Genomic DNA, 24,252 nt, shown 5'->3' with positions numbered 1-24,252 from the left:
CTGGCAAATTGAAACTTTGTTTCTTTCCAATGGACTTTGGGTGGGTCCCTTCAAGTCGGCACTGCTGTGCTTTCTTCCATTATCAGTACTGCGATCCACCCGCACACCCCCAACTAGATCATAAGCTGCTGGAGAAAACCAACTTTTTATCCACGATGCCTGGAACGGTGTCTTCATAAGCCACCTGTTAACTGAGGGGCGCTCAGTAAATTCTTTCTGTCTGACAGAATGAAGCAAAGCTGAATAGAAAAAGAGCAGATAATCGGGCCAACACGCAGCACAGAATAAGGAAGAATAAAGTCGCCTTTCTACCAATAGCTGACATTTAAGGCCTGAAGTCCTTACCTTAGTTTGCAAAGCTCTGACCATCTGGCCCCTGGCCACTTCTGCCGCTTCATTCCCTACTCCTGTTTCCCTCGCTCCCTTCACCCCTGCCCTACTGGCCTTTTTTCCTTTCCCTGTGCAGGCAGCTCACCTCCCAGAGCCTTCACATTTGTTTCCCCTGCCTGGAATACTGTCCCTCTGATAGTCTTATGGCTTCCTCCTTCACTTCAAATATCACCTCTTCAGGAAGATTTCCTTGATCAACTTATTTACACACCACACAACCACTATTTCCTTATCCTGCTTTTCCTTTCCTTCAGAGCATTTATCATTAACTGACATTAGATATCTGTTTGTTTGTTGTCTGTCCCCATATACACACACCCTAGAATAGAAATTTTTTTTGGCTGAGGAAAGTTGGCCCTGAGCTAACAACTATTACCAATCTTCCTTTGGTCGCTTGAGGAAGATTCACCCTGAGCTAACATCTGCGCCAGTTTACTCTATTTTGTATGTGGGTCGCTGCCACAGCATGGCTGCCAATGAGAGGTGTAGGTGGCACCCAGGAGCCAAACCCAGGCTGCCAAAGTGGAGTGCCACAGACTTAACCACTAGACCATAGGGCCGGCCCCCTAGAATAGAATTTTCATGAGGAGAGAGACTGCCTGTGTTGTTCCCCAGCACTTAAAATCCTCCAGAGCATAGTAAGCCCTCAATTAATGATGAATAAACAATTGAATCAGTGTTGCTGACTCTGTGCATTACAGCTTCAAAATTAGCAGTTTGAGGTGTGAATTTCTTCACCATCTAGCTTGGTGAAAGATCTCAAGCTAGTTTCACCTAGCCCTGGCTTGATCAGATTTGAGGCTTTTGCCATGATATTCCCAACAACCTTTCAATGAGGAGCTTATCTGGGTTTGCCCAGGACTGTACCAATTTTAAAACTAAAGGTCTCAGGAACATCTTCAGTCCCAAGCAAACTAGGACTGTTGGTCACCCTACTTTCAGGTATCCAGGCTCCATCTTCCTTTTGTTTTATTGTTGTGGGGGGAGGTATCGGCAGGCAGGGTGAGGGTGTGGACCTAAGAGTGTTCTGGGCCATCTGAACAGGAAATTGGCTACACATGGCAGGTAGGATGGAGGGACCAGATGGACCATGGTCAGGCTGTAGTCAGCTGGCAGTCTCACCAAACAGCAACAAACAAGACATGAGAGAACATCATAGATGTTGTCCTGCCTTCCGGGGCCCTCTGGCACCGGCAGGGGTTGGTGCTTTCTCTACTGAAAGCTCCTGGTTTCTAAATCTCAGGTCCCGCCCACTCTCCTTTTTCCAAACTATCACATCACTTCTAAATAGTACCCTGTTGTGCATTCATTAACTGAGTTGTCACTAGAATCTCATGTCGCTATTACCACCATTTTATCAATGAAGAAACTGAGGCTCCAAAAAGTTAAATAACTTACCCAAATTCACATAGTTTAAATGGTAAAGTCAGTATTTGAATCCCAGCATTCTGACGGTCAAGGTCAATTCTTAGTTACTACATTGTCATGCAATTTTAACAATATAAATGCATATTTTGGCTATGTCCAGCAAAGGATATATCTTTTTTTTTGTTTAAGGACACATCTTTTAAGACCCAATAGCAGTAAGTAAAAGGAATTGCTTATTCTTTTCTTAGTTCTAATGAGGCTTTAAGCAACTGAAATAACCAAAACACAACTAATAGACAAAAAAAGGTAAATGACAGAGACTCTGACCCTTGCAGGTATCAGCCAAGGTGATGGGGCCAGGCGGGGAAGTCTCCAGTTTATTGAGCAGACCTAGCTGGTAGGACTTCTTCTCTGAACATAATGTTCCCAGGCCATCCACACATCTCTCCAAGTTGTTTCAGAGAAGGGCGCCTGGTTTGTGTGTAATTCTGAGATGCATGTATGATTCTGAGAGCATTAGTGTCTTACAGGATCTTGCAAAACCAGAAGCAGCTGAATTGTAGTGAAAAGACAAACCAGACTCGGAATCAAAGATGTTTCTTCCAGTTCTCACTCTGCCCCTCGCTAGCTGTATTACCAGGCACCTAACCTTGCAAAGCCTCAGTTTTCCAACATATAAAACTGACAAATTTATTTCCTCTTTAAGATTTAAGAAGAGTCCATTTAAATAATTCTCTTGATAATCCCCTATCAACTTTCTGCTTTGCAAATTTTCAGTGTATAAATGCTAGCAGTGAAGAAGATTGTGTGTTGCGTTTGAAAGAGCTCTGAACTAGCTCTCCTGAGTTTGAGAGCAGAAGAGGAGAGTCTGTTTCTACCTTTAGTATTAATTAGGTAACCTGTCCAGAACCTCAATTTCTGATTCTGTAAGTTTAGGGTTAGATTAGATCATATTGAAGGCCCTCTCTCATTCTGGAATCTAATATTCTCTCTTAAATCTTTAATTAGGCATTCAAATATAAATTCACGTCGCTCACTAACGTACCTGTCCCATGACTTTCACCTAGAAATTTCTGTTCCTGGCGAGGGAGCTTCCTGCTGCTTTTTGAAACTTCATCTGTTACATAAGCTCTTAGAGAGCTGTGAGGGGTGAGTGTGATCCCGCTATCAGCACAGCTAATTGCCCTTTCTTCTCAAGTAGCCCTCTGAGGACTGACGTGGATCACACTTTTTCCTAGTCCTCTCTCGTTGGCCCTGCTACTGCCTTGTCTTTCTGCACCACCCGAATCTGCACTTCCTCTGAAGGCATCTTATATCGTGATTGGTGGAGAGATTTGCTCCTAGGAAAATCAGGAAAACTTTTCCTCCTCCCTACCAGCTGTTCACTCCTTAATCCCTGGCCGTCAAAGCTTCTACCCCCACCATCCTGCTGACATTAATGTCAAGATCACCTCCCTGACCAGTCCAATATCCTTCTCATGATCCTCCTTTTCTCCAGCTTCTCTAGTGCTCTTCATTCTGTCCTCTCTCTTGAAAATATCGCTTCCCCTGACTTCTTTTGATACTAATAATAAAGTTCCTTTCACTTTAGAGCTGACAAAACAATTTTGTAACAAGCCTGGAGAAAACCCTCACTCACAGAACTCCTCTCAGGTTAGAGAGAGATGGGACGGCAGTGTGGGATGTGAGCTGTGGACTACAGGGGGTAGTGGCAGGGTAAGGTGAGTCCCCCAAAAGGGCATATGTGAGTAAAAATAGGTGGTCACCAAACTTTCCAAGGATGAAAGTGGTCTTCTTTACTTGAGGACTTTTATTTTCTTGAGTAACCATGATGAATAGGAATGCAGGTCTATGGCAGAGCTAAAAGGCTCCCCATAATACAGTAACAACTGAGTGCCAGTAAGAGTGGGGGAGATACACCTCAGGGGAAGAAAGGAATGAACCACTAGCATCAAGGTGTGTAATATAATCCTCTTCTATGTTTCTTCATACAAAATCTTCAGTAAAGTCCACATTGCTGGCTTCCGTCTTTGGCAGTCATGCATTATCTGCTAAAGTCTGTGTCAAGGATGACATAGATCAAAACACACTGTTTGGCATGGGCTGGAAACAGACTGCATGCAGAGACAGCCACATATACATGGGAAGACAGTATCTCATTTGACCCCCCACACCATCCTCGTGACTTGGGCAGAAACAGAATTATTTGTCTGACTTTGCGGCTGAAAGGGAAAACACCACAGTTGCTGAGAGAGGTGATGTGACCAGCCACAGTCAGTAAAGGGCAGAAGTAAGATATGGACCCACTTGGCTCTTTGGGCTCCAGCAAGATCTCACTCAGGTATTTGCTTCCCTGCAGAATGAGCTTTTATTTTCCCCATTCTTTCTGCCTTCCTTCCCTCCTCCCACCTCCTAAACATGCAGCCTTCCTCTGAGAACTCAACCTCCTTAATGAGTTCGTGTCACCTCTATACAGGTGACACCTCCACACACACAAAAACACACAGACCTACATCTTCAGCCTTGACTTCTCCTTTAAACTTTGACCCCTTATCTCTCTCTACCAGCTGAACATTACCATCATTTTGACCTCAATACATCTAAAACCTAAACTCGTCTTTCCCCTCTTTAGTATTTCCTCTGGGCTGGTGTCATCCCCTAGATTTCCAGGCTGAAATGAGGGCTGGATGAACGACAGGATTCTCTGATTCCTCCTCCCGCCTCAAACCCGGCAGTCATCAAAGTCCTGTGGATCCTGCATTCCGGCTATCTCTGAGTTTCCCCTTTCCTCTTAAATCTCATTTCTATCTTGCTTAGTCAAGGCCCTCCTCACTTTACACCACAATTATTGTTTACATTCAATGAAAGTAGATTTTAATGTATGTTGAGTGGATTTTAAGGTATTGTTATAACATGAGATAGGGCCTCCGAAAATAAGCCTGCAACTCACAGAGGTCTTTTTACTTCCTGGGGCTTAAAAGTTTTCTCTTCTGCTACATCTAAATGGGACAGTGAGGCAGAAAAACTTTGATCCTCACAATGCACTTCTCCTCGACTCTGCAGGATGGACTCAGAGACACAGGGCACAGCCATTGTGAAGGCCAGCGCTCTGGTGCTCCGGAGAGTTTTAACACAGATCTGAATTTGCAGAGGCATCCAGGAGCTAATTTTAACCCTTCTAACTGCTAGCTGCCCCCACAAGTCATGAGAGCCTGTATGATCATCTCAACAAGTTTTATACTAAGAATTTTTAAATAGCTGCTAAATGGTTCTAGGCCCCCAGGTTCTCCCCTCTTCATTATATCGTATCATCAATTCTGGAGTCATGTTCAAAAATATATATATATGTTCACTTTTCTGCTCAAAATCTCAAGTGATTCCCCAGGGATCTCAGAATAATGTCCAGACTCCTTCGCTGGGCATTGGAAGCCCATCTCAAACAAGCCCGGCCCACTTCTCCAGCCTTCACCGCCATTCTGCCCCCTACCCACCCCAACCCTTCACTCCAGGCTTGCCTGGTCGACCTTCCTGAAACACACCCTGGGAAGTCTTGTCTCAAAGCCATGATCCCTCAGTTCCCCAAGACTGGATCCCCCTCGCTGTTCCTCTCACCCATATACAGGCCCACCCTCTTAAAGAGAGTGGAGAAGATAGAGGAAAAAGTGAGGCTCTGGAATCAGAAACCCTGGATTTCAATTCTGGCTCTATTGCTGTAGGGCCATTTGGCCAATCTCTTAAGCCTCTCGGGCCTCAGTTTCCCCATTTGGACAATGGGAATAATGATAATATAAATAGTAGAAACCCCTCAGGCTTGCAGAGAAAATTAAACATAATAAAATATACAAAGATGCTATGTAAACTGGAAAGTACTACAAAAAGGTCGTTATTATCTCCACAGTCACCACTCCCCTCTAGATCTCTTCTTTCTTCCAAAGTAGTGTCGTTATCATCTGTAGCAATTGTGATAATATTTTATGTATAGTTTCAAATCCCTCATGCGCACATCTGATCCACTGTGCATCCCGCTCATTTTGGCAGTTTGACATTTAGTTTAACCTTGGAGAAGTGATTTATCCTTTTCATGTCTATGTACTCTCTTCCCACGTCCATTATCAGCTCCTTTGGGGCAGTGACCCTATTTCGCATCCCATTCCCTATTCCCAGCACAGAGCCCTGTGCCGAGCAGGTGCTCAAAAATGACATGCTTATCAAGTGAAAGGTGATAGGCGTAGGCACTGGAGCCAGAGAACTTTGAATCTCATTTCTGCCACTTACTAGTTGTGTGGCCTTGGGCAGCTTACTTAAACTCTTAGTGGCCCAATTTCCTTGACTGTGAAATGGGAATGATATCAGCACCTACCTCCCCGCACTGTTCACAAAGCTTCAGTGAGCCAGTGTGGGTAAAGCCTGGCGTGTGGAGAGTTCTTAATAAACGTAAACTATTACCATTAAGTGAGATGGAGTCTGGTCCCATTCTTTCCCCCTTATCACTTCAGTCCTCTTTCAACACAGATTCCCCATGAATCATCTTGACTCGTTTATTCACCAGAACAAACGTTTATTGAGCATCTGCTATGTACAAAAGGCTGTTCCTTGAATAAAAGCAGCTGGATTTATGCCTGATCATCTCTCTGTTGCTTTCTTCTAGGACAAATGGTGCTGAGAAACAGAGACAACTTCCATATGGGTGACAGACTTCAGCCTTCCCTTCTTGTTTTCTGGAACAGGGAGTAAGATGGTGTTCCAACATCAAGTCACCAGGTACAAAGAAGTTATTCATATTTCTTTACTGAAAGCTTTGTCAGATCCCTTGACATACTAGTATTTACAGGGAATCTCTAACAGCAGGGAATAGAGCTTGCCACATTTCCTAAATGCATTTAACCATGGGACCATTTATTTCACAGTTTCTCTCAGAATCAGCATTCTGTCAAACCTACCTTGCAAAACATTATGTGGAAGTCCTATTCCTATCTGTTCCTCCTCTGCCCACAAATTTATCTTGACTAATACAAACTCTCCTTTGGAAATGCTCCACCTACCAGAGACTACCCACTGGAAGCCTGGATGGGAAACCTTGATTCAGTAAACACTGATCATATACAATTTAAACTGGTCAGGTTATATTACTGTAAGTGGCTCTAACTTCTATATGTACAGCTGTTCCTACATCCAAAATCACAAATGTTTTGGCAAAAAAATCCCCCAGGGCAACCATAAGAGTTGTCACAAAGACCACGTATTTCCATTAGAACCCTCTAGAACTTCCTGCAGAAATTGTTGACTATGACTTTAGCCTGATCTTTGTAATCTGTTTCCCAGTCTACAGCAGATTAGAAAAAGCAAAATCATGCCTACAAGAGGCAAACATACAACCACAGAAAGAATTACAGCTGAGACACTGGCCATGAAGATGAAGATATAAAAACTAACGAGTAGACACAAAAATTCATAGCCATCTGAGAACAGTTAGTGCAGGGTAAAATCCACCAAGAAACTAATATCTCGGACAACTTCATTACGTCAACCTCCCAGACCCCTGTGTGATCAGGAAAAAGTTAAATTCTATTCAAGTTACTAGATTAAATGAAATAAGATAATAAGTAATACATTTTAGAAACCTTCTCTTCATCGATGGATTTTTTTAAATACATAAATAACAATGTGTTAAACGGTAGATCTTAAATTTTCCGGAAAATTCTGAGAAGAAGTGAACACCATCCCACATCGATGCTAGGTAGATGAGATGTGGTTAACGTCCGTGCTATTGATCACCCATTGCTTGACAATTCACCCTGTGGTTCTGCCCTTCACTGACCTTAGCACACTCTGCCCCAGTTCCAGCCCCTAGGACTCTAAGTCTCAAAGATCTGTGTCCAGCGTCAAAATCCCTACCCAGCTGACTTGGCATTATGCAGCCTCCGCTGGTCATTTATCCAAGTAATTTAACAAGAGTGAGAGATCAGGGCTGCAACGCATTTACATCTAATGAGTAAATGGTGATCCCCCAAATATAGCCAAGATAGAGTGCTGGGCTGGCAGATTTGGGAGTATAAAGAGAGGTGGGGGCCACACTTTGAAACTGCTCCGATCGCAGCATCTCAAGGTAAGTGCTCACAAGTGCCCACTTTTTTGCTCCATGTAGCTGTGATTACACCTAATCAGGTTACCAGTCAAGGAGGGAAGACAACACAGTAACCTTTACTGAGGGCCTACCAAATGTAAGGTCCTGCGATAAGGGCAGTGTGGGAGACAAGACAGCAAAACAGGTCATTGTCTTTCAAGAAGCTTTTACAAGGAGTAAAAAGATAAGAAGATATGCAATTATGAACAAAAATAAGGTAACCTGCAGAATAAAACTGAATATGATGCATAATTCCCCCTGTAATTGTTTAGGTTGGTGTTATACTATGCAGTTAGCAAATAAACATGTTAATTTGTGATCTCTCTTCTGTAATTGCCATGAACTATTATTTGAAATTTTCATGGTTGTTTAGATTTTTTTCCCATGTCAGGATTTCTGGGAGGTGATTGCAGGAAGAAATTCTCCCAAGCGTTTTATCCATCCTAGAATGCATCATAGCCTGGTTAACATTGACTGCTTTCCAGATTGGTCTTGCATGGGATGCCTTGTGGACTTTGGGCTGGGTCATGTCTGATACTGTAGTTGCACCCCTCAGAGGGACTCCAGCTTTGGGAGACTTGCAACACTTTGACTTCAGGCCACCATCTCCACCAGAGTACTTTCTGTCATAGATTCCCAGGGCTAAGAGGAATCTTAGAGATTTTTCTGATCCATCTGTCTCATTTTACAGAAGGAAACCAAAGCCCAAAGAAATTACAACAGCTACTTAACAAAACTTGGAATTACAAAACCGAGGTTCTGCCTCCAAATTGTATTTCTTTGAACTAAGGATTCAAAATATATTATGTAACCATTTAATTTTTTTTTCCTGAGAAATTTGTGAGAATTTTAGGGTATAGCTGGAGACCATTAGAGACTCATGAAAGACAGGGAAGGAGGAAACCGAGTGTTGAAATGTCTCTTCCTGCCTCAATGGTGTTTCATGACACGCCCCACCGGTTCCACAGAAGTCCTGCAGAGTACGTGGGAAGTTTGTTTAAATTAAATTAGATACCGAAAATTTTTCAGACTCTCGTGCCTCCTTGAGATCATCACATAGGTTATAAACTCCTATTTCTGACCTGAGATTTCTTAGTCTTAGGTGATTTTTCAGCTGCCCTACCTACCTTCATCTTCTCCGAGAGAATTTATGATATCTAACAGAGGTGCTCTCCTTAGACCTCTTAAAGTCTTGCCTCCAGTTTACAACTCTTCTCCTGTTGCCAAAAGAATTCAAGTACTGGCTCTAAGCATCGAGGTTACAATCTGGATCATTCCCTTCCCTCCTTTCTTTCTTCCCTGACCTCTCACAGCCCTCTACCCTCAGCCAGAAGCATCGTCTCTCTAAGTCCCCACAACACTTCATTTAGACTCCTACAGAATTTGTCCTGTTCTTCCTTGTTCAAAGATTTATTTGAGCATTTCCCTTAACAGTTACTGAATTTTTGCATTCCTCTAAAGGGCAAAGACTGTCTTTATTCTTTTTTGTACCACCTTAAGGAGCTGACATGGTACTTTGCACACACAGAAGATACTCAGAGAAAGTGTTAATCAAATGTTGTAGTTAACCACTTATGTAAAGAATGATGATTTAAGTGAAGGGAAAACTGGCAAATTTATTTCCATCCCACGTCGTATACTATGTACCTATTTGAATATAGTTAAACTTGGAACAAACACAGTTTCTACATTTATTTTAACTCTTTGTAGTTGATTTATTCTTTGTTTTTGTTTGATATCTGAAATAACCCCCAAGAAGACACTTCATTCCTGAAGGACACTGACCATCACTTTGGGAACCAAGAAGGTAAGAGTTACATTCCGCTTGACTGCGAATGCAGTAATTGAAACTAGCAAACACTGCTTCACACATTCTCATTCTTGGGGCACTCATAAGAAACTGACATTGATGAAAGTGAAACCAATTACTTAAGGATTCTTAAAAACAGATTATGAAATGTGCAGTTTTTACTCAGGGAAGAATGTCTCCCCAAATTTGCTCGTTACACTAATAGGTATAAAATGCAGTGCAGAACTTTGACAAGGAAGCTCCAGGTCAATATACTTAGCTGGCCCAGAACGTGGTGTTTATAGGGTCAAGATTAAGTCTTCACACACAGGCTAATTTTGCCATTTCTTGAGCAGAGCCTGCACCCCTAAATCCGCCAGGCTGTGCCTTTACTCACAAGTGACACTGAGAGGATAGAGAGAAATTCAAACCTCTGCACAGTATGGTAATAAAAACACTTTCCTCTCCTCTCCTGCAAAATTTGTGTTTATTAGAGGTAATTCTAGATGAATTAGGACCAAGGAAACACAAGTATAATTGAGTCACGACCACACTATTGCTGACGAGATATAGTTGAGAAATCCCCAGGAGAGGGATGAAAGTCAAGAGCCGTGGCATGGTGCACTGACAGCAAACAGAGAGAAGAAGGAGCACTCAGAAGGCGGTGGTGAGGATTAGGTGGACTGGGGTAGCCATCTCAATTAGAAGACCTCTAAAGACAGAAATAGAGTTGGTGGTTGAAGGGACATGGTTATGTAGGATTGGAAGCAGTTCAAGCTCTTGGAATAGAGAAGAGGCCAATTAGTGGACTTTCTGGGGTTAGAGTCCAGGGGCACCAGGAGTCATGTCAGAGAGTTGGATCACACCTAACAAGGCAAAGTTTATCAGCCAAGAAAGAATGGTTTCACCCTTGGGTCCCAGAACACAGGTGCATAATATGGGGAGAAGATTTGACTTAGCAACCACACGCACGCGGAGGATTGAGGGGCTTTGCTCAACAGTGAGCGGTGAGTCAGCAGTGTGACGAGGCTGCCAAAAGGCAGTCACCACCTCAGGCATTACACCTAGGTCAAGAGAGGTGTGGGCACATGCTGATGGAGGATGACGCGTGGTTTGGATGTCTCACTTTAAGAGATTAACAGAGGTAGGTTCACCGTGACAGAAGTACGTCATGGAAGAAGCAGATGAAGGTAGAGCTGGGGCTATTTAGCATGGAGAAGCCAAAGCTAAGGAGAATACAGAGCAGCCAGCAAATAGGTGAAGAGGTGTGTTGCGGGAAGAAGGTCTGAACTCTTTCTGTTGTTACCAAGAGCTGGAATGAGGATAGATCGACCTGAAGTTACAGAAAGCCAGACTTTAGTTTAAAGCAAGAAGAATCTTTGGCCTGTGAAACCTGCCCAAGATGGAAATGAGTTGTCCCTGAACAATTTCAAGTAGGCCAGACATCACTTTTGCAAGAACATTGCTGATACAACTCACATACCATCTAGGTAGTAAAATTAGGAGCCACTGGGTTCTGAGTCACCGTGAGAGTGGTCTAGGGTGAAAAGAGAAAAATCTCCACCTCAAAACTGGTAGTGACTTGAATCCCAGATGGAAAGTCTTCTTTTTCTAAGAGGCCTAAAAAATATAGCTTGACTATGAGCTAGTGCAGTCTTTCCCCAACTTCAGGCTTTATTCTCATACCACCACCACAAATTTTGCCGTATCCATTTAACACCATTACTGTTAATTCACTTAATATTTGTATTTACTTTCATTCCTTTCTTTTTCTTAGGTTTGTTTTTTAAAGTAACCCTATATACTTGCAATGAATGCATGGACCATCTACATCAGCATCAGCTGAGTCATTCGTTAGATATTCAAACTCTCAAACTCCACTCCAGACTTGCTGAATCAAAATGTACATTTCAACAAGACTCCCAGTTGGACTCATAAGCGCACCAAAGTTTGAGAAACACCATTTTATATCACTAGTATAAACGGATATCACACAATCTATAAATGGGAAGCGCATATTATCGTATTTTATCAATTCTAATTTTCTTCACATGTTTCACAAAATGTTATCTCAGAACTTGGGATGCACCTTATAATCAATGGAAGGAGTATCATAATTAGCTGTATTTTTTAATTGATTTGGGAAACACAAAATAGTTTATTTTACAATTGATGGCATATTTTGATAGAATAAGGTAATAGGCTTTAAAATGAGTATATAATTATTAAAATTAAGAAATATTTGCCTAAAATCTTTTTGTGGATGACCAATGGGACCATGCCATTGTTTTAGAAAGAGTGGCTTTAGAAAAGCAAAATAATGCTTTAAACCAATGGTTCCCACACATCACTGTGCCTGAGGCCCTTGGGAAAAATTCAGATTCCCCAGTCCCCACCACAGAGATACTGTTGCAGAAGATTTTAACGTGGATCATCTTCCAACACTTTGGGTATCGTGTTTAACACTAAGTCAAGTTAAGTAATACAAGGTCATAAACCTGTAACCTGACAAGATTCCCTCTTGCCACAGTGCAACCATTCTCCACGTGTGGCCGTGGAACCTTGGAGATCCCTGCGAACTTTTCAGGAGGTACATGAGGTCAAAACAATTTCCATAATAATATCTGGATGCTATTTGTCTTTTTCACTGTGTTTTCCCAATGATGCAAAAGCAAGGATGGATAAAACTTCTAGTACTTTATTACAAATTGAGGGACAGCACCAAACTACTAGAAATCATTGTATTCTTTACTGCCATACACTGGCACTGAAAAAAAAATTTTTTTAATTTAAAAAGCCAGCTTCGCTTTAAAATGACTTAAAATTTACAGCAGTAAAAATTATTAATTTTATCATATCTCACTTGTGTACACATCTTTATAATATTCTATGTGATAAAATGGGAAGTCTGCATAAAGCACTCCCGCTGCACACCAGAGTTTGGGGTTGTCTCAAGGAAGAGCACATGTGCAGTTGTATAAGTTGCAAGATGAACTAGCCACTTTATTCTCAAAGACCATTTTTACTTGAGAGAACAACTAGTGGGCAAACTATGATTATTCAGAGTTGGATATTTGGCAGCCATTTTCTTGAAAAAGAATAGTGTGCTCATTATTTCAAGGAAAACAACTGATAATATTTGCTACTAATGACAGCTTTGAGCTTTCAAGCAAAAATTAGAATTTTGGAAAATCTGTACCTGCCACCATTAGCTTGACAATTTCCTAATACTGAAAGAATTTTTTAATGAGAACAGTGCTGATATTAATGATTGTGATTTTTTTCTATTAAACAATGAAACGTGTCAACATTTGGAAGTTCTGTATAATTCAGTGAACCAATATTTTCCAAATAACCAATGTATGATATTCACGCATGGGTGAAAGATCCATTCAAAGTTTAAGCCAGACCAACGGATTATAATGTAACTGAGCACAAAATGTTTGTTGATGAGATTTCAGATTCCACATTGCAACTAGCCTTTAAGAAACTAGCACTTTTCAAGTTTTGGTATAGTCTCGAAGAAAAATATCCACAATTTTTGAAAAGGCAATTAAAATACTCTTTGTTTTTCGAAATTTCATAACTATGTAAGGCCAGATTTTCTATAGTTACTTTAACCAAAAAAAAAAAAACCATACAGCAACAGATTGAATACAGAAGTAGATGTGAAAATCCAGTGGTCTTCTATTCAGGAGACACGAAAGAAAGTAGCAAAAATGAAAACAATACTTCTCTTCTCACTAACATTTTTGCTTTAGAAAATATAGTCATTTTCATAAAATACGTTACTTGTGTTAACATGTAATGGATTTGGTAGTAATTTTAAACGAGTTAAGAAATATTTTTAAATTTTCTCTATTTTAATTTCTAATATAGTAAATATCAATAGTTATGACCAATACATAAGCCAAAACTCACTGAGTTCACAGTCATTTTTAAGAGTGTGAAGGGCTTCTGAGCACAGAAAGTTTGAGAACTGCTGCTGTAGGAAACCCCACCCACACCACACATGAGGGTCCGCCTTCAGAGAAGGGGAAAGCAACGCGGATGAATTCTTCCTCCTCCTACAGGTAGAAACCGAGAAAATTTAAACCTGCCTAACGGGCAGAGGCCGGGAGCTCTGTCTGAGGGTGCTATCGAATTCCAGTCTCTTACCATGAAAACTTAACCACAATCCCACAGATAGTTCAGCAGAGTCACCGGCCAAAGTAAAACTAAAATGCAACTGAATAAGGCCCAGAGGGAAGCAGATGCTTCTCTTTCTGCGGGAATCGAACTCTGCAGAATCACAAGAAGGGATCTTACCAATGAAGAGTGCTTTCGTGAAGGCTGAGAACGAGGAGGTGACTTCCAAGAGAAAACTATAAAATATTCAACTTTCCCTCTTTTAATAGGGAGCGTAAAGACCTTATTAAAAAAATAGGGGCTGTTTCTTGCGAGATACGGTGATACATGTGTGTAATTGAACTCCATTTTACAGTCAAAGGAGAATGAATGGGAAGGAAAAAAAGAGAGAAAGAAAGGGAAAGGGAAGAGATGTGGGGAAAAGAAGTAGAGGACTCGGGAGAAAAGAGATCCAGGGGGAAATGAGGAAAAGGAATCATAAAGCCGCACAGCCTGCAGGGACTTCGAAGTGAGCGAGACTGGCTGCTTCATTTTCGGAGGGAATAGACAGGGACCCAGAGAAGTTAAGTGGTTTGACCAAGTTAAGTCCCAGGACTTTAAGCCAGATTTTCCAGCTTGTCAGCAGGGAAAACACATAAAGAGAAGGGCCAACTGGAAAGAGGGATGGTTTGGGGACGGGGTGACAGGAAGGATGAGTGGGAGTGTAGGGAAGGGAGAGGGAGAGAGAGAGAGGCAGAGAGAACTCCTACACACCACACACATACACGCATCAGGCTGTGAGTTCTAAGGCAGATATTAATCTAATTAAACACTGTTTGTCACCCCCTGACACTGCTACACACAACTGAAGTTTGGAGACCCCTGCACTAGGCCCCGTATTTCTCATCTCTACTATGTGTAGAAATCACCTGAGGTCTCATTAAAATGCAGATTCTTTTTTTAACCTATAATTCTTTTTTCTAATTGAGGTATAATTGACATAACATTCTATTAGTTTCAAGTGTACAACATAATGATTCTATATTTGTATGTGTTGCAAAATGATCACCACAATAAGCCTAGTTGACATCCCCTGTCTATTCCTTCTGGGCCCCTGTCTATTCCCACCACATATTCTTAGGACATTTATTTTTCTTGTGACGAGAACTTTTAAGATCTACCCTCTCAGTAACTTTCAAATATGCAATACAGTATTATTGACTACAGTCACCAAGCTGTACATTACATCCCCAGGACTTATTTATTTCATGACTAGAAGTTTGTACATTTTGATCCCCTGTACCCGTTTCACCCACCTCTCCCCTCTGGCAACCACCAAATCTGTTCTCTGTATCTATGAGCTCTTTTTGCTTTTTTAAGAGTCCACATATAAGTGAGATATAATGGTCTTTCTCTGTCTGACATATTCCACTTAGCAGAATGCCCTCAAGCTCCATCCATGTTGTCACAAATGGCAAGATTTCCTTATTTTTTGTGGCTTAGCAATATTCCATTATATATATTTTTTTCTTTGTCCGTTTTTCATTATCCACTCATCCATCAGTGGACACTTAGGCTGTTTCCATGTCTTGGCTATTATAATAATGCTGCAATGAACATGGGGGTGCAGATTTTTTTTGAGTTAGTGTCTTCATTTTCTTTGGGTAAAGACCCAGAAATAGAATTGTTGGATCATATGTAGTTCTTTTTTTAATTTTGGGGGGAACCTCCATACTGTTTTCTATAGTGGCTGCACCAATTTACATTCCCACCAACAATGCAAAAGGGTTCCCTTTTGTCTACATGCCTGGAAAATGCAGATCCTGATTCCGTAATCTGGGCTGTGTCTGAGATGGTGGGTCTGCATTTCTAATACACTCCTGGGTGATGCTGATGCAACAGGTTAAAGGACCACACTTGCAGTAGGAAGGCTCTGTGCTAACAGTTGTCAGATGTGGTGCTTGGACCAGCAGCAGCAGCATAACCTAGGAACTTACTGGAAATGCAAATCCCCAGGCCCCACCCCGGACCTGCTGAATCAAAAACTCCGGGGTTGGGGCCCAGCAATCTGTGTTTTAATAAGCCCTCCAGGTAATTCTGGTCACGTTAAAGTTTGGAATCATTACACCAGGACCTAATGCTTCTCACCACCTTGTTACCTATAATTAGTTAAACGTGCAGCCAATCTTTGTGTTCAAGTTATTACTTTTCACTGGGCTGTCTGAAATTTCTACTAGGAATTATCAACATTCCAATAATTCTTTTCAGACATTTGGGGACAACACCGGGACCACAGGGCTCAAACATGATGCTTTTGGAAGTGATTAAGGAAGTGCTTCCCGAGGCCTCTTTATTGGGCTCCCCTTGGCTTCCTCTCCTGGTTCAGACTCCCCCACATGGTGCTGAACTAAGAGATATTCCCAAAACCAACACTCAGAGATGAAAACAACCCCCCAAACTTTTGTCTTAGAGTAAAATATCCCCTTTACCTCATTCCCACTTGCCCTCTCTTAGCCCCTAGACCTCATCCTAGGTTCCTGAAGACCTAGGTTAATCCCGGGAGCTTTTGAATCTGGCCCCCTATCTGAATGGAAATAACAGGGTGGAACCCTTCAGATTCAAGAGTCACCCAGGCTCCAGACTCAGAAGTCCCCCCTGGTCTTCCCAGCCCCCAGCAATCATGAGCTCTGATGCAGAGATGGCCATTTTCGGAGAAGCAGCTCCCTATCTGCGGAAACCAGAGAAGGAGAGAATCGAGGCTCAAAATCGCCCATTCGATTCTAAGAAAGCCTGCTTTGCAGTGGATGATAAGGAATTGTATGTGAAAGGTATGATCCAGAGCAGGGAAAACGACAAAGTCACAGTCAAGACCGTCGATGACCGGGTAAGTGTTGATCTCAGATGTCTTTGCTAATATGGGCGTCCTCATTTTTCTTTGGAGTGGAATACTAAAGATTGCATGGTCCATAGGAATCTGAAGACAGAAGGAAATTTACATCTATCTATTCTGTAGTAAAGTAGCAGATAAAAACCATTATTGCACACTCCTTTGCTCCTGCCTCTTTCCTTCTCTGAGGACTTGGGCTTCGAGTGTTTTTGTGATATTTGCTTTGGAGAAAGGGGAAGGTGAAGGTGGAAGAGGTTGGACTATTTAAAGGAGAGATTGATGCTAATTGCTGCTGGGTGGACCCAGCAAATAATAACTCTCTAGGCTGCAGGGTGACTTACAGAGGAACTTCCGGAGGCAAAGTCTAGTTTAATGCAGAGAATTACAGTGCACCGTTCAATTCAACATGTACTGAACACTCACTATGTCTAGGTCACAGTGTCCATTACTTTGCACATATAAGCAAATCTCAGCACCTGCTTTCCCAAAGCTTACCATCTAGTGTCAGAAGCAAGATGTACATGGCAGATGTGAATCTCAGTTCAAAAACTCAGGCATACCAAATAGATTTTTCTTTTATTTATGTTTTTATTATTGAACTTAAACCTCTGATTTCAGCTTCTCTTCATTGGGCTGGAAATACATTTTCTTCAGTCATTTTTAGGGCCTCACCAGAATTGTGCCACATTTTCGGAACCTTACACATACCACACTGGGGTCTCACTGCTTCCCTGGAGGATCTTCTAAGAAACAAGTCCCAGTCTCTGAAGATTCAGGATGCACGGACTTTTCCATCTCCCCTTGCTACCTTGGGTGTCTCTCTCTAGTGTAGGGCAGTGGGCAGAAGAGTCTCCTTTCCTCAAGAGATGTGGTCCACACCAACACATCCTCTTTCTTTTGTCTTTTCAGTAAAACCCTCCAAGCTCTTCTAATGACTTAGGCTTTTAGAAAACAGAAGCCAGAAAACCTTATCGGCTCTTTCTCTTTTCTGCCCTATTTTCTACCTCTCCTGAGTAACAGAGTGCAGAGCCAGCTATATGCTTGAATGGGGGAGAAAGAAGGGAAAAAATGGAAAGGAGAAAATTAAGTGATAGTCTCAAAGTATTGTTCAGCCATGCACCATGCTGCAAGTCCAAATCCAAATGTTTTAACTATCAGAGCAGAGGTACAAGGAATTATGAAAGCCTTGAAAAGACAGGGGAGAGAGGAAATGGGTCATAAGAGAAGGGGCACTTAAGAAGAGCTTTGGAGGTTTCTAGACACCGTTTCAATGAAGATATTCCAGACAAAGGAACCCACGTGAGCCGAGGTATTGAGGTGGAAATACACAGAATGCATTGGAGTAGTTCTTCCCAACCCTTTCTCATCGCAGCATTTACAGCAAATGGGGTAAACAGAGGCAACCCGGCCTGGCCTTGGCCACCCTGAGTCCCAACTGGCCACCCTCAGAGCTAAAGGGCGCTATCACTCTGTACACCTGCAACCTGCTCCTGGCACACAGGATGGTATGCCTCCTGGGGGGCATGAGACTAGAATTGGTTGTGCAGTTTGACCAGAATTAGATTAATCAAGGACTGTTATTTACAGATCATCTCTGGGCGTGGAAATTATCCATGAAGTTATTCATAGTAATGGGGTAATCGCACCACAACATCTCTCTACTTCCAGCATACTAGTAGAGTGAGGTATGAATCTCAACTCTCCCCTTCATCATGTACTTTTTCTCTCAATACCCAGACACTGACTCTGAACAGTGACCAGGTGTTCCCCATGAACCCTCCAAAATTTGACAAGATCGAGGACATGGCCATGATGACTCACCTGCATGAGCCTGCTGTGCTGTTCAACCTCAAAGAGCGCTACGCAGCTTGGATGATCTATGTGAGCGCTCCTCAACATCTCTTTATTCCACTGATCTCTCTGAGTAAAAATAAAATCCACGTGTTGAATTTTCTGATTTTTCTCAGACCTACTCAGGCCTCTTCTGTGTCACCGTCAACCCCTACAAGTGGCTGCCGGTGTATAACCCCGAGGTGGTGACAGCCTACCGAGGCAAAAAGCGCCAGGAGGCCCCACCCCACATCTTCTCCATCTCTGACAACGCCTATCAGTTCATGCTGACTGGTGAGTAATTTCTTCCAGTCAATTTTTTAAAATAGTTTTTAGTTAATTATTCAAATCCTTTAACTGGACTGGTTCTTAGTTATTCACGCCCTTCACAGGCCTCGGTCATCTTGTGCAATGATCAAAATGACCTTAAGAGATTCCAATGATTTCATGATGGAAAGCCAGGGGTGCAGGATCTTCCATTACCAGTCACGATGCATGGCCGGTGCTCATGACTGAAACCACACCAAGGACATGCTTATTTGGGGGGACTGTGGAACATAGAGAGATACCCTGGCCCCACCTCCAAAGAACTTCCCAACATGGACATGCTTAGAAGACAGATTATATTAGTAGCCAGTTAGGAATGCAAAGTTGGAGAAACGGACAAAGCAATGTCGCTTCACCTGTCTTCTTCTCCAGTCTCAGGCTCCTCTTTCTCCTCCCTAAGTTGCCAGAATGGCCCCGGGAATAGAGATGTGGTACTACTGTCACACCGTCGTGGCTAGTATCCTTCTGTCTGTTCAACTTTCACCTGACTTGGCACAGATACGAGAAGTGGAAGCAAGCATCTGAGATCTGATGATGCTTACACATCATCTAGTACAACGTTGCCCAAACTTCAGTCATTCTGGTCTCACCTTCATCATCCTAGTTATTTCTGAATACTCAATATTTTTCTTGAAATTGGCTGAAGTAACATTAGCTTCAGAAAGGAAGGTTAATATCACTGTTTGTAAGAGTTTCCTAGGCCTGCTGTAACAAAGTACCACAGAGCAGATGGCTTAAAAACAACAGAAATTTATTGTCTCACAGTTCTGGAGGCCAGAAATCCTAAATCAAGGTGTTGGCAGGACCACGTTGCTTTTGAAAACTTCAGGAGAATCCTTCCTTCCTCTTCCTAGCTTCTAGTGGTACGGCAATCTTTGGTGTTCCTTGGCTTCTAGAAGCATCACCTTGATCTCTACCTTCATCTTCACAAGGTGTTCTCCCTGTGTGCATCTGTCTCTGAATTTCCCTTTTTACAAAGACACCAGTCATATTGGATTAGTGGCCCACCTACTCCGGGATGACTTCCCCTTAACTAATTACATCTACAATGACCCTATTTCCAAATAAGGTCACATTCTGAGGTACTGGGAGTTAGGCTTTACAAGCTCCGAGTCTGAGACTTGCCTTCTTTATTAAAAAGGGAGATGAGAAAGTGCAGGGGAAGAGTTAAAGGTCTGTGAACAAGAGTAGCTTTCATACTGGGGGATTCCTGTTCACCTCCCATGCTGCCCATGTCACACATCCCTCGTTTGGGAAATCCGCACAAAATGTTTCAAAGAAGATTAGAGATGCTGAAATCATCACACCACCCATTAATGGCAAAGCCAGAACTAGAACCCATGTATGCTAACCACCCCTAATGTTGCCCAGTTTTTATATTCTGCCTGTTTGTTGTTTATTTATTTCATTTTGCTTCCCTCTGCACTTCTAGATCGAGACAACCAGTCCATCCTCATCACGTGAGTAACCGTGTTTGCACTATGATGACTTGGAAGCCAGGGCCATCCCTTCTACTCTGCTTGATCGCACTTACTTTTAAATTGGCAGCGGAGAATCCGGGGCTGGGAAGACTGTGAACACCAAGCGTGTCATCCAGTACTTTGCAACAATTGCAGTTACTGGAGACAAGAAGAAGGAGCAGCAGCCAGGCAAAATGCAGGTGAGCAGCTCCCTGCACCCAGAGGCTGGCTAGGATAAGTATAACTGAAATCCAAGTGAGCACCAAGCGTATGCAGGGCTTTGTGCTCAGCGGAGATGCACAGCACAAGGACTTGCCCCACGAGTGCTTATGGGGCAAGGCAGGAAGTGGTCCCACCCAGTGGACTCAGCCTGTAGCACCAGCTCCATCAGTAATACCAAGTGACCTTGAGCAACTCCACAACCTCCTCTGGAGAAGGAATGGTTTAGGCCAGCGGGTCTCAAACTGGAGAGCACATCAGAATCACCAGGCAAGCTTGTTAACCACTGATTGCTGGGCCCCAGGCCCAGAATTTCTGGTTGAAATTCCTATCTCACATTCGCAATCCTGATATTTTGCATTTCTAACATGTTCCCACTTTCATGCTGCTGGTCCAGGGATCATGCTTTGAGAACCAGTGGCTGGACAGTACTTGCCAAACTGCTCTGGAGCCAGAAAGAGAAGCAATCATGGGGGATGAGGGTGAAAACTCTGCTTTCTATAGGTGCTTCTGAGCAATAATTCTGATGAAATATTTTTTGCTACGTAAAATTTTTGTTGAGAACCACTGTTTCTATCATGTGATCTCTTGGGTGACTTTCATTGCCCACATTCTATTTATACTTCTGAACCCAAATATCTGTATTAGATGGGTCATGATGCATGCAGTAACAGAGGTATATATTGTACCAATCCATGATTTATAAAGAAATATTATCAGAGAAGAAAGACAGTCTGAGAAATCAAGCTGGAGCCCAGAATCTGGTGTGGCCAGAAGTTACTTTGATGCTATACTAACAAGACCCTCCCTAGGATGGGACCTTGAAGACTGCTCAGCTGGGAGGGGTTGAGGGGAGTTGGGCACCTCTGCACTGGCTACCAGGCTGGGCTGGTCCACGTCTCTCCTTGGACCCTGCCCAGAGCACCCACACTTCTGAGTCATCAATGGGCTACTTCAGAAGTCCTAAGTCCTCTCTTTTCCTATTCTTGTGTATTATTAGGGGACCCTGGAGGATCAGATCATCCAGGCCAACCCTTTGCTGGAGGCCTTTGGAAATGCCAAGACCGTGAGGAATGACAACTCATCAAGATTTGTAAGACCCAGTCCAATTTTCAGCCATCCCCAATAATTAAATCTTTTCCTCAAATGTCGCATAAACTAGAATATACCTGGCCTTATTCCACCACCAAGCAATTCAGGTCACTCTACCCAACTGATAGTCTGATATACTTTGAAGAACGTGTTGGCTTGTGCCCGGCAGAGGGAAGACCTAGCTGTCCCTCCCAGCTGGTGAGCATCACCTCAGAGCATCCTGAAATCACAGTGATTCCCTAATGCTAAAATTGATCTCTCTAGGTGGGAACGTTTTAAGATGCCGAAGTCTGTTGAGCAATATCCGTGGGCTTGTTAGCCACAGAAACTTTAGCGTGAATTAAGTTAGTGGATTTGAACTCCTCCGAGTCAGGAGGCATTGGGAGTAGGGAAAACCTGGTGAAAGCAGAAGAGCTCAAAAATCAGGAGTAAGTTGATAGTGAAGATATTGAAGATGTGTTCCATCCTCCAACATTTCACTTTGGATTAGTTCCACCAAAGAGGCATTTACTTCCACACTGGCAAACAAACATTCAGCCCTCTACCTAATTCCACTGGCCAGTAGAGTAAGTACCCTGAGGTCAAGCCATCATTTATGCCTGTAGTTGCAAAAGTGCATCAGAACTTCACATGTCTCAGGAGCTGGTAATTGCAAGCTTGGATTTTATTGTCACCTCTCAAAGATAAATTGGTTACTGATGAGAAAGTAGATACATCCATCGAAGACTGTGGCTCTAAGCTTTGACCTTTCTTTCTTTCCTTTGGTCCCCTACACATTATCCATTTGCACATCTGTCTTTCCAGGTGCACAACTAAACTCTTCCGTGTGGAGGATCTGGATGCATGTTACACAGCAGGGATATGTTACACCTGCTTAGACAAGCTAGTTACTGCACTAACTAGGCACCAGCTTAAAGTGGAAGACAATGCCTTCGGGCACTCCATGTTTTCACTCTCATTGATTTAGTTCATAGGTCTCTCCTCTTGGCCCTGACCTAGAAATCACGGTCATTCTGATTTTTCTGTCCACGTTCCACTCTCCAAACATGTGCAAGTTAAGAATGACTTTTATCATCTTCCATTAAGCAGCTAAAAATCCTGAAGACCAAACACTTAAAATTTACACATACCTCCACTGAGCCTTTCCTAACTCTTTTTAGGCTTCATTTGGAAATATTGAGAATATTATTGAGTACGCACAACATTCCAGATTCTGTGGGTGAACAAGTAAGGCAGCATTTTTTTTTTTTTTGCCCTTAGGTATGCTCACAGTGTGATAGAGACCAAGTAAGTGAATAATGTAAGAAGGGAGTGTACACACACACACACACATATAAAATTTCATCTCTTGATCCCCAAAAACAGGGGAACCTAGACCCTGAGTGAGTCATTTGGGAGAATGAGAACTAGGTTTGCGTGTAGTAAGTGGTAAGGGAAACTGAGGCAAGAAATCTCAGAAGTAACACCCAGATGCAAAAAAGAAGTCAGAGAGATGGTCCATCCAGGCTATCAATTCAAAGGTGTTATAAAGGTTTTGAGAATCCAAGCACAAGAGAGCAGGATAAAAACCAAGGAGACAGTCTGGAATGGGGCGGTCCCAAGCAGAGATCTGGGCATCTCTTGAGCTGTAGGAACAGAGCCAGGCACTCTGACTACAGCTACGTGAGTCTTGGCTGGCCTAGCTTGGGGACTCTGGGTACCAGGCAAACCAAGAGGACGGAGGTCCTCATGCTTCCGGTATCACTCCTTCCCTGACCCTACACTTCCCGCCCATCTGTGGTAGTACCTAACAGAGGCCAGCCACAGCACCATATAAATAAAATAACTGAGGTGTTTGTCAATCTGCCATTGGATAGGGGAAGTTCATACGGATTCATTTTGGATCGACGGGAAAGCTGGCATCAGCAGACATTGAAACCTGTGAGTCCAAACATTCTATTGGGCATGCTGGTATTCAGCATCAGAGGTATCTCCGGCACCTGAAATCACATGATTTTTTGTTACTTTAGATCTCTTAGAAAAATCCAGAGTGACATTTCAGCTATCCAGTGAGAGAAGTTATCATATATTTTACCAAATCATGTCAAACAAGAAGCCAGAACTAATTGGTAAGTTCTTAGGATGTCATTCTCATCTTCCAAACCAGTCACGTTGGATAAAAGCCCCAGAGTAAGTTGTGCATAAGATGCTAAAGGGATCTTCGTGTCTCTCAGACTTGCTTCTGATCTCAACCAATCCCTTTGACTTCCCCTTCATGAGCCAAGGAGAGGTCACCGTGGCCAGCATTGATGACAGTGAGGAGCTGTTGGCGACTGATGTAAGCATTTTGTTTATTCATTTATTTATTTTTTATTTAAGCACAGGCATACTGAGTTTATGAACTGTGAGGCACCTTAGTGATCTAATGAGAAAACTAGGATGCAGAGATGCTAAGCAATTAGACCCGATATCTCAGAGAATTAGTACAGATTGCACCCCTCCCCACTCAACTCCGCTGCAGGAGACTCCAAAATAGGAATACAGAAAGTTCTCCAAGGCAGGCCTTCATGCTGTTCTCTAGCATTTTAATTAGAGTCAATTTTTCGTGTATAAGGTTTTTAAAGGTTTTGTTGGAAGTTTTCAGGTTATAAAACCATCTACACAGTTCTTGAAGAAAATT

The 24,252-nt window shown here is 42.6% G+C and overlaps 1 protein-coding gene across 1 annotated transcript in view; it reads left to right on the top strand.

Moving 5' to 3' along the window:
- The first annotated feature begins 16,458 nt into the window (after positions 1-16,458).
- MYH13 (myosin heavy chain 13) overlaps positions 16,459-24,252 on the top strand; it is a 47,799-nt gene continuing 40,005 nt past the window's right edge. Inside the window, exons 1-9 of the mRNA XM_005597784.4 lie at positions 16,459-16,662; positions 18,403-18,546; positions 18,633-18,789; positions 20,255-20,282; positions 20,371-20,482; positions 21,502-21,594; positions 23,450-23,513; positions 23,603-23,701; positions 23,807-23,910. Of these exons, the coding sequence (XP_005597841.3) occupies positions 16,459-16,662; positions 18,403-18,546; positions 18,633-18,789; positions 20,255-20,282; positions 20,371-20,482; positions 21,502-21,594; positions 23,450-23,513; positions 23,603-23,701; positions 23,807-23,910 (1,005 nt within the window). The remainder of the gene's footprint in view (positions 16,663-18,402; positions 18,547-18,632; positions 18,790-20,254; positions 20,283-20,370; positions 20,483-21,501; positions 21,595-23,449; positions 23,514-23,602; positions 23,702-23,806; positions 23,911-24,252) is intronic.

The sequence above is a fragment of the Equus caballus genome, chromosome 11 (genome assembly GCF_041296265.1).
Source record: "Equus caballus isolate H_3958 breed thoroughbred chromosome 11, TB-T2T, whole genome shotgun sequence".
Classification (NCBI taxonomy): Eukaryota; Metazoa; Chordata; class Mammalia; order Perissodactyla; family Equidae; genus Equus; species Equus caballus.
The sequence above is the reverse complement of the archived record's forward strand: the minus strand, read 5'-3'. Positions and strand labels throughout refer to the sequence as shown.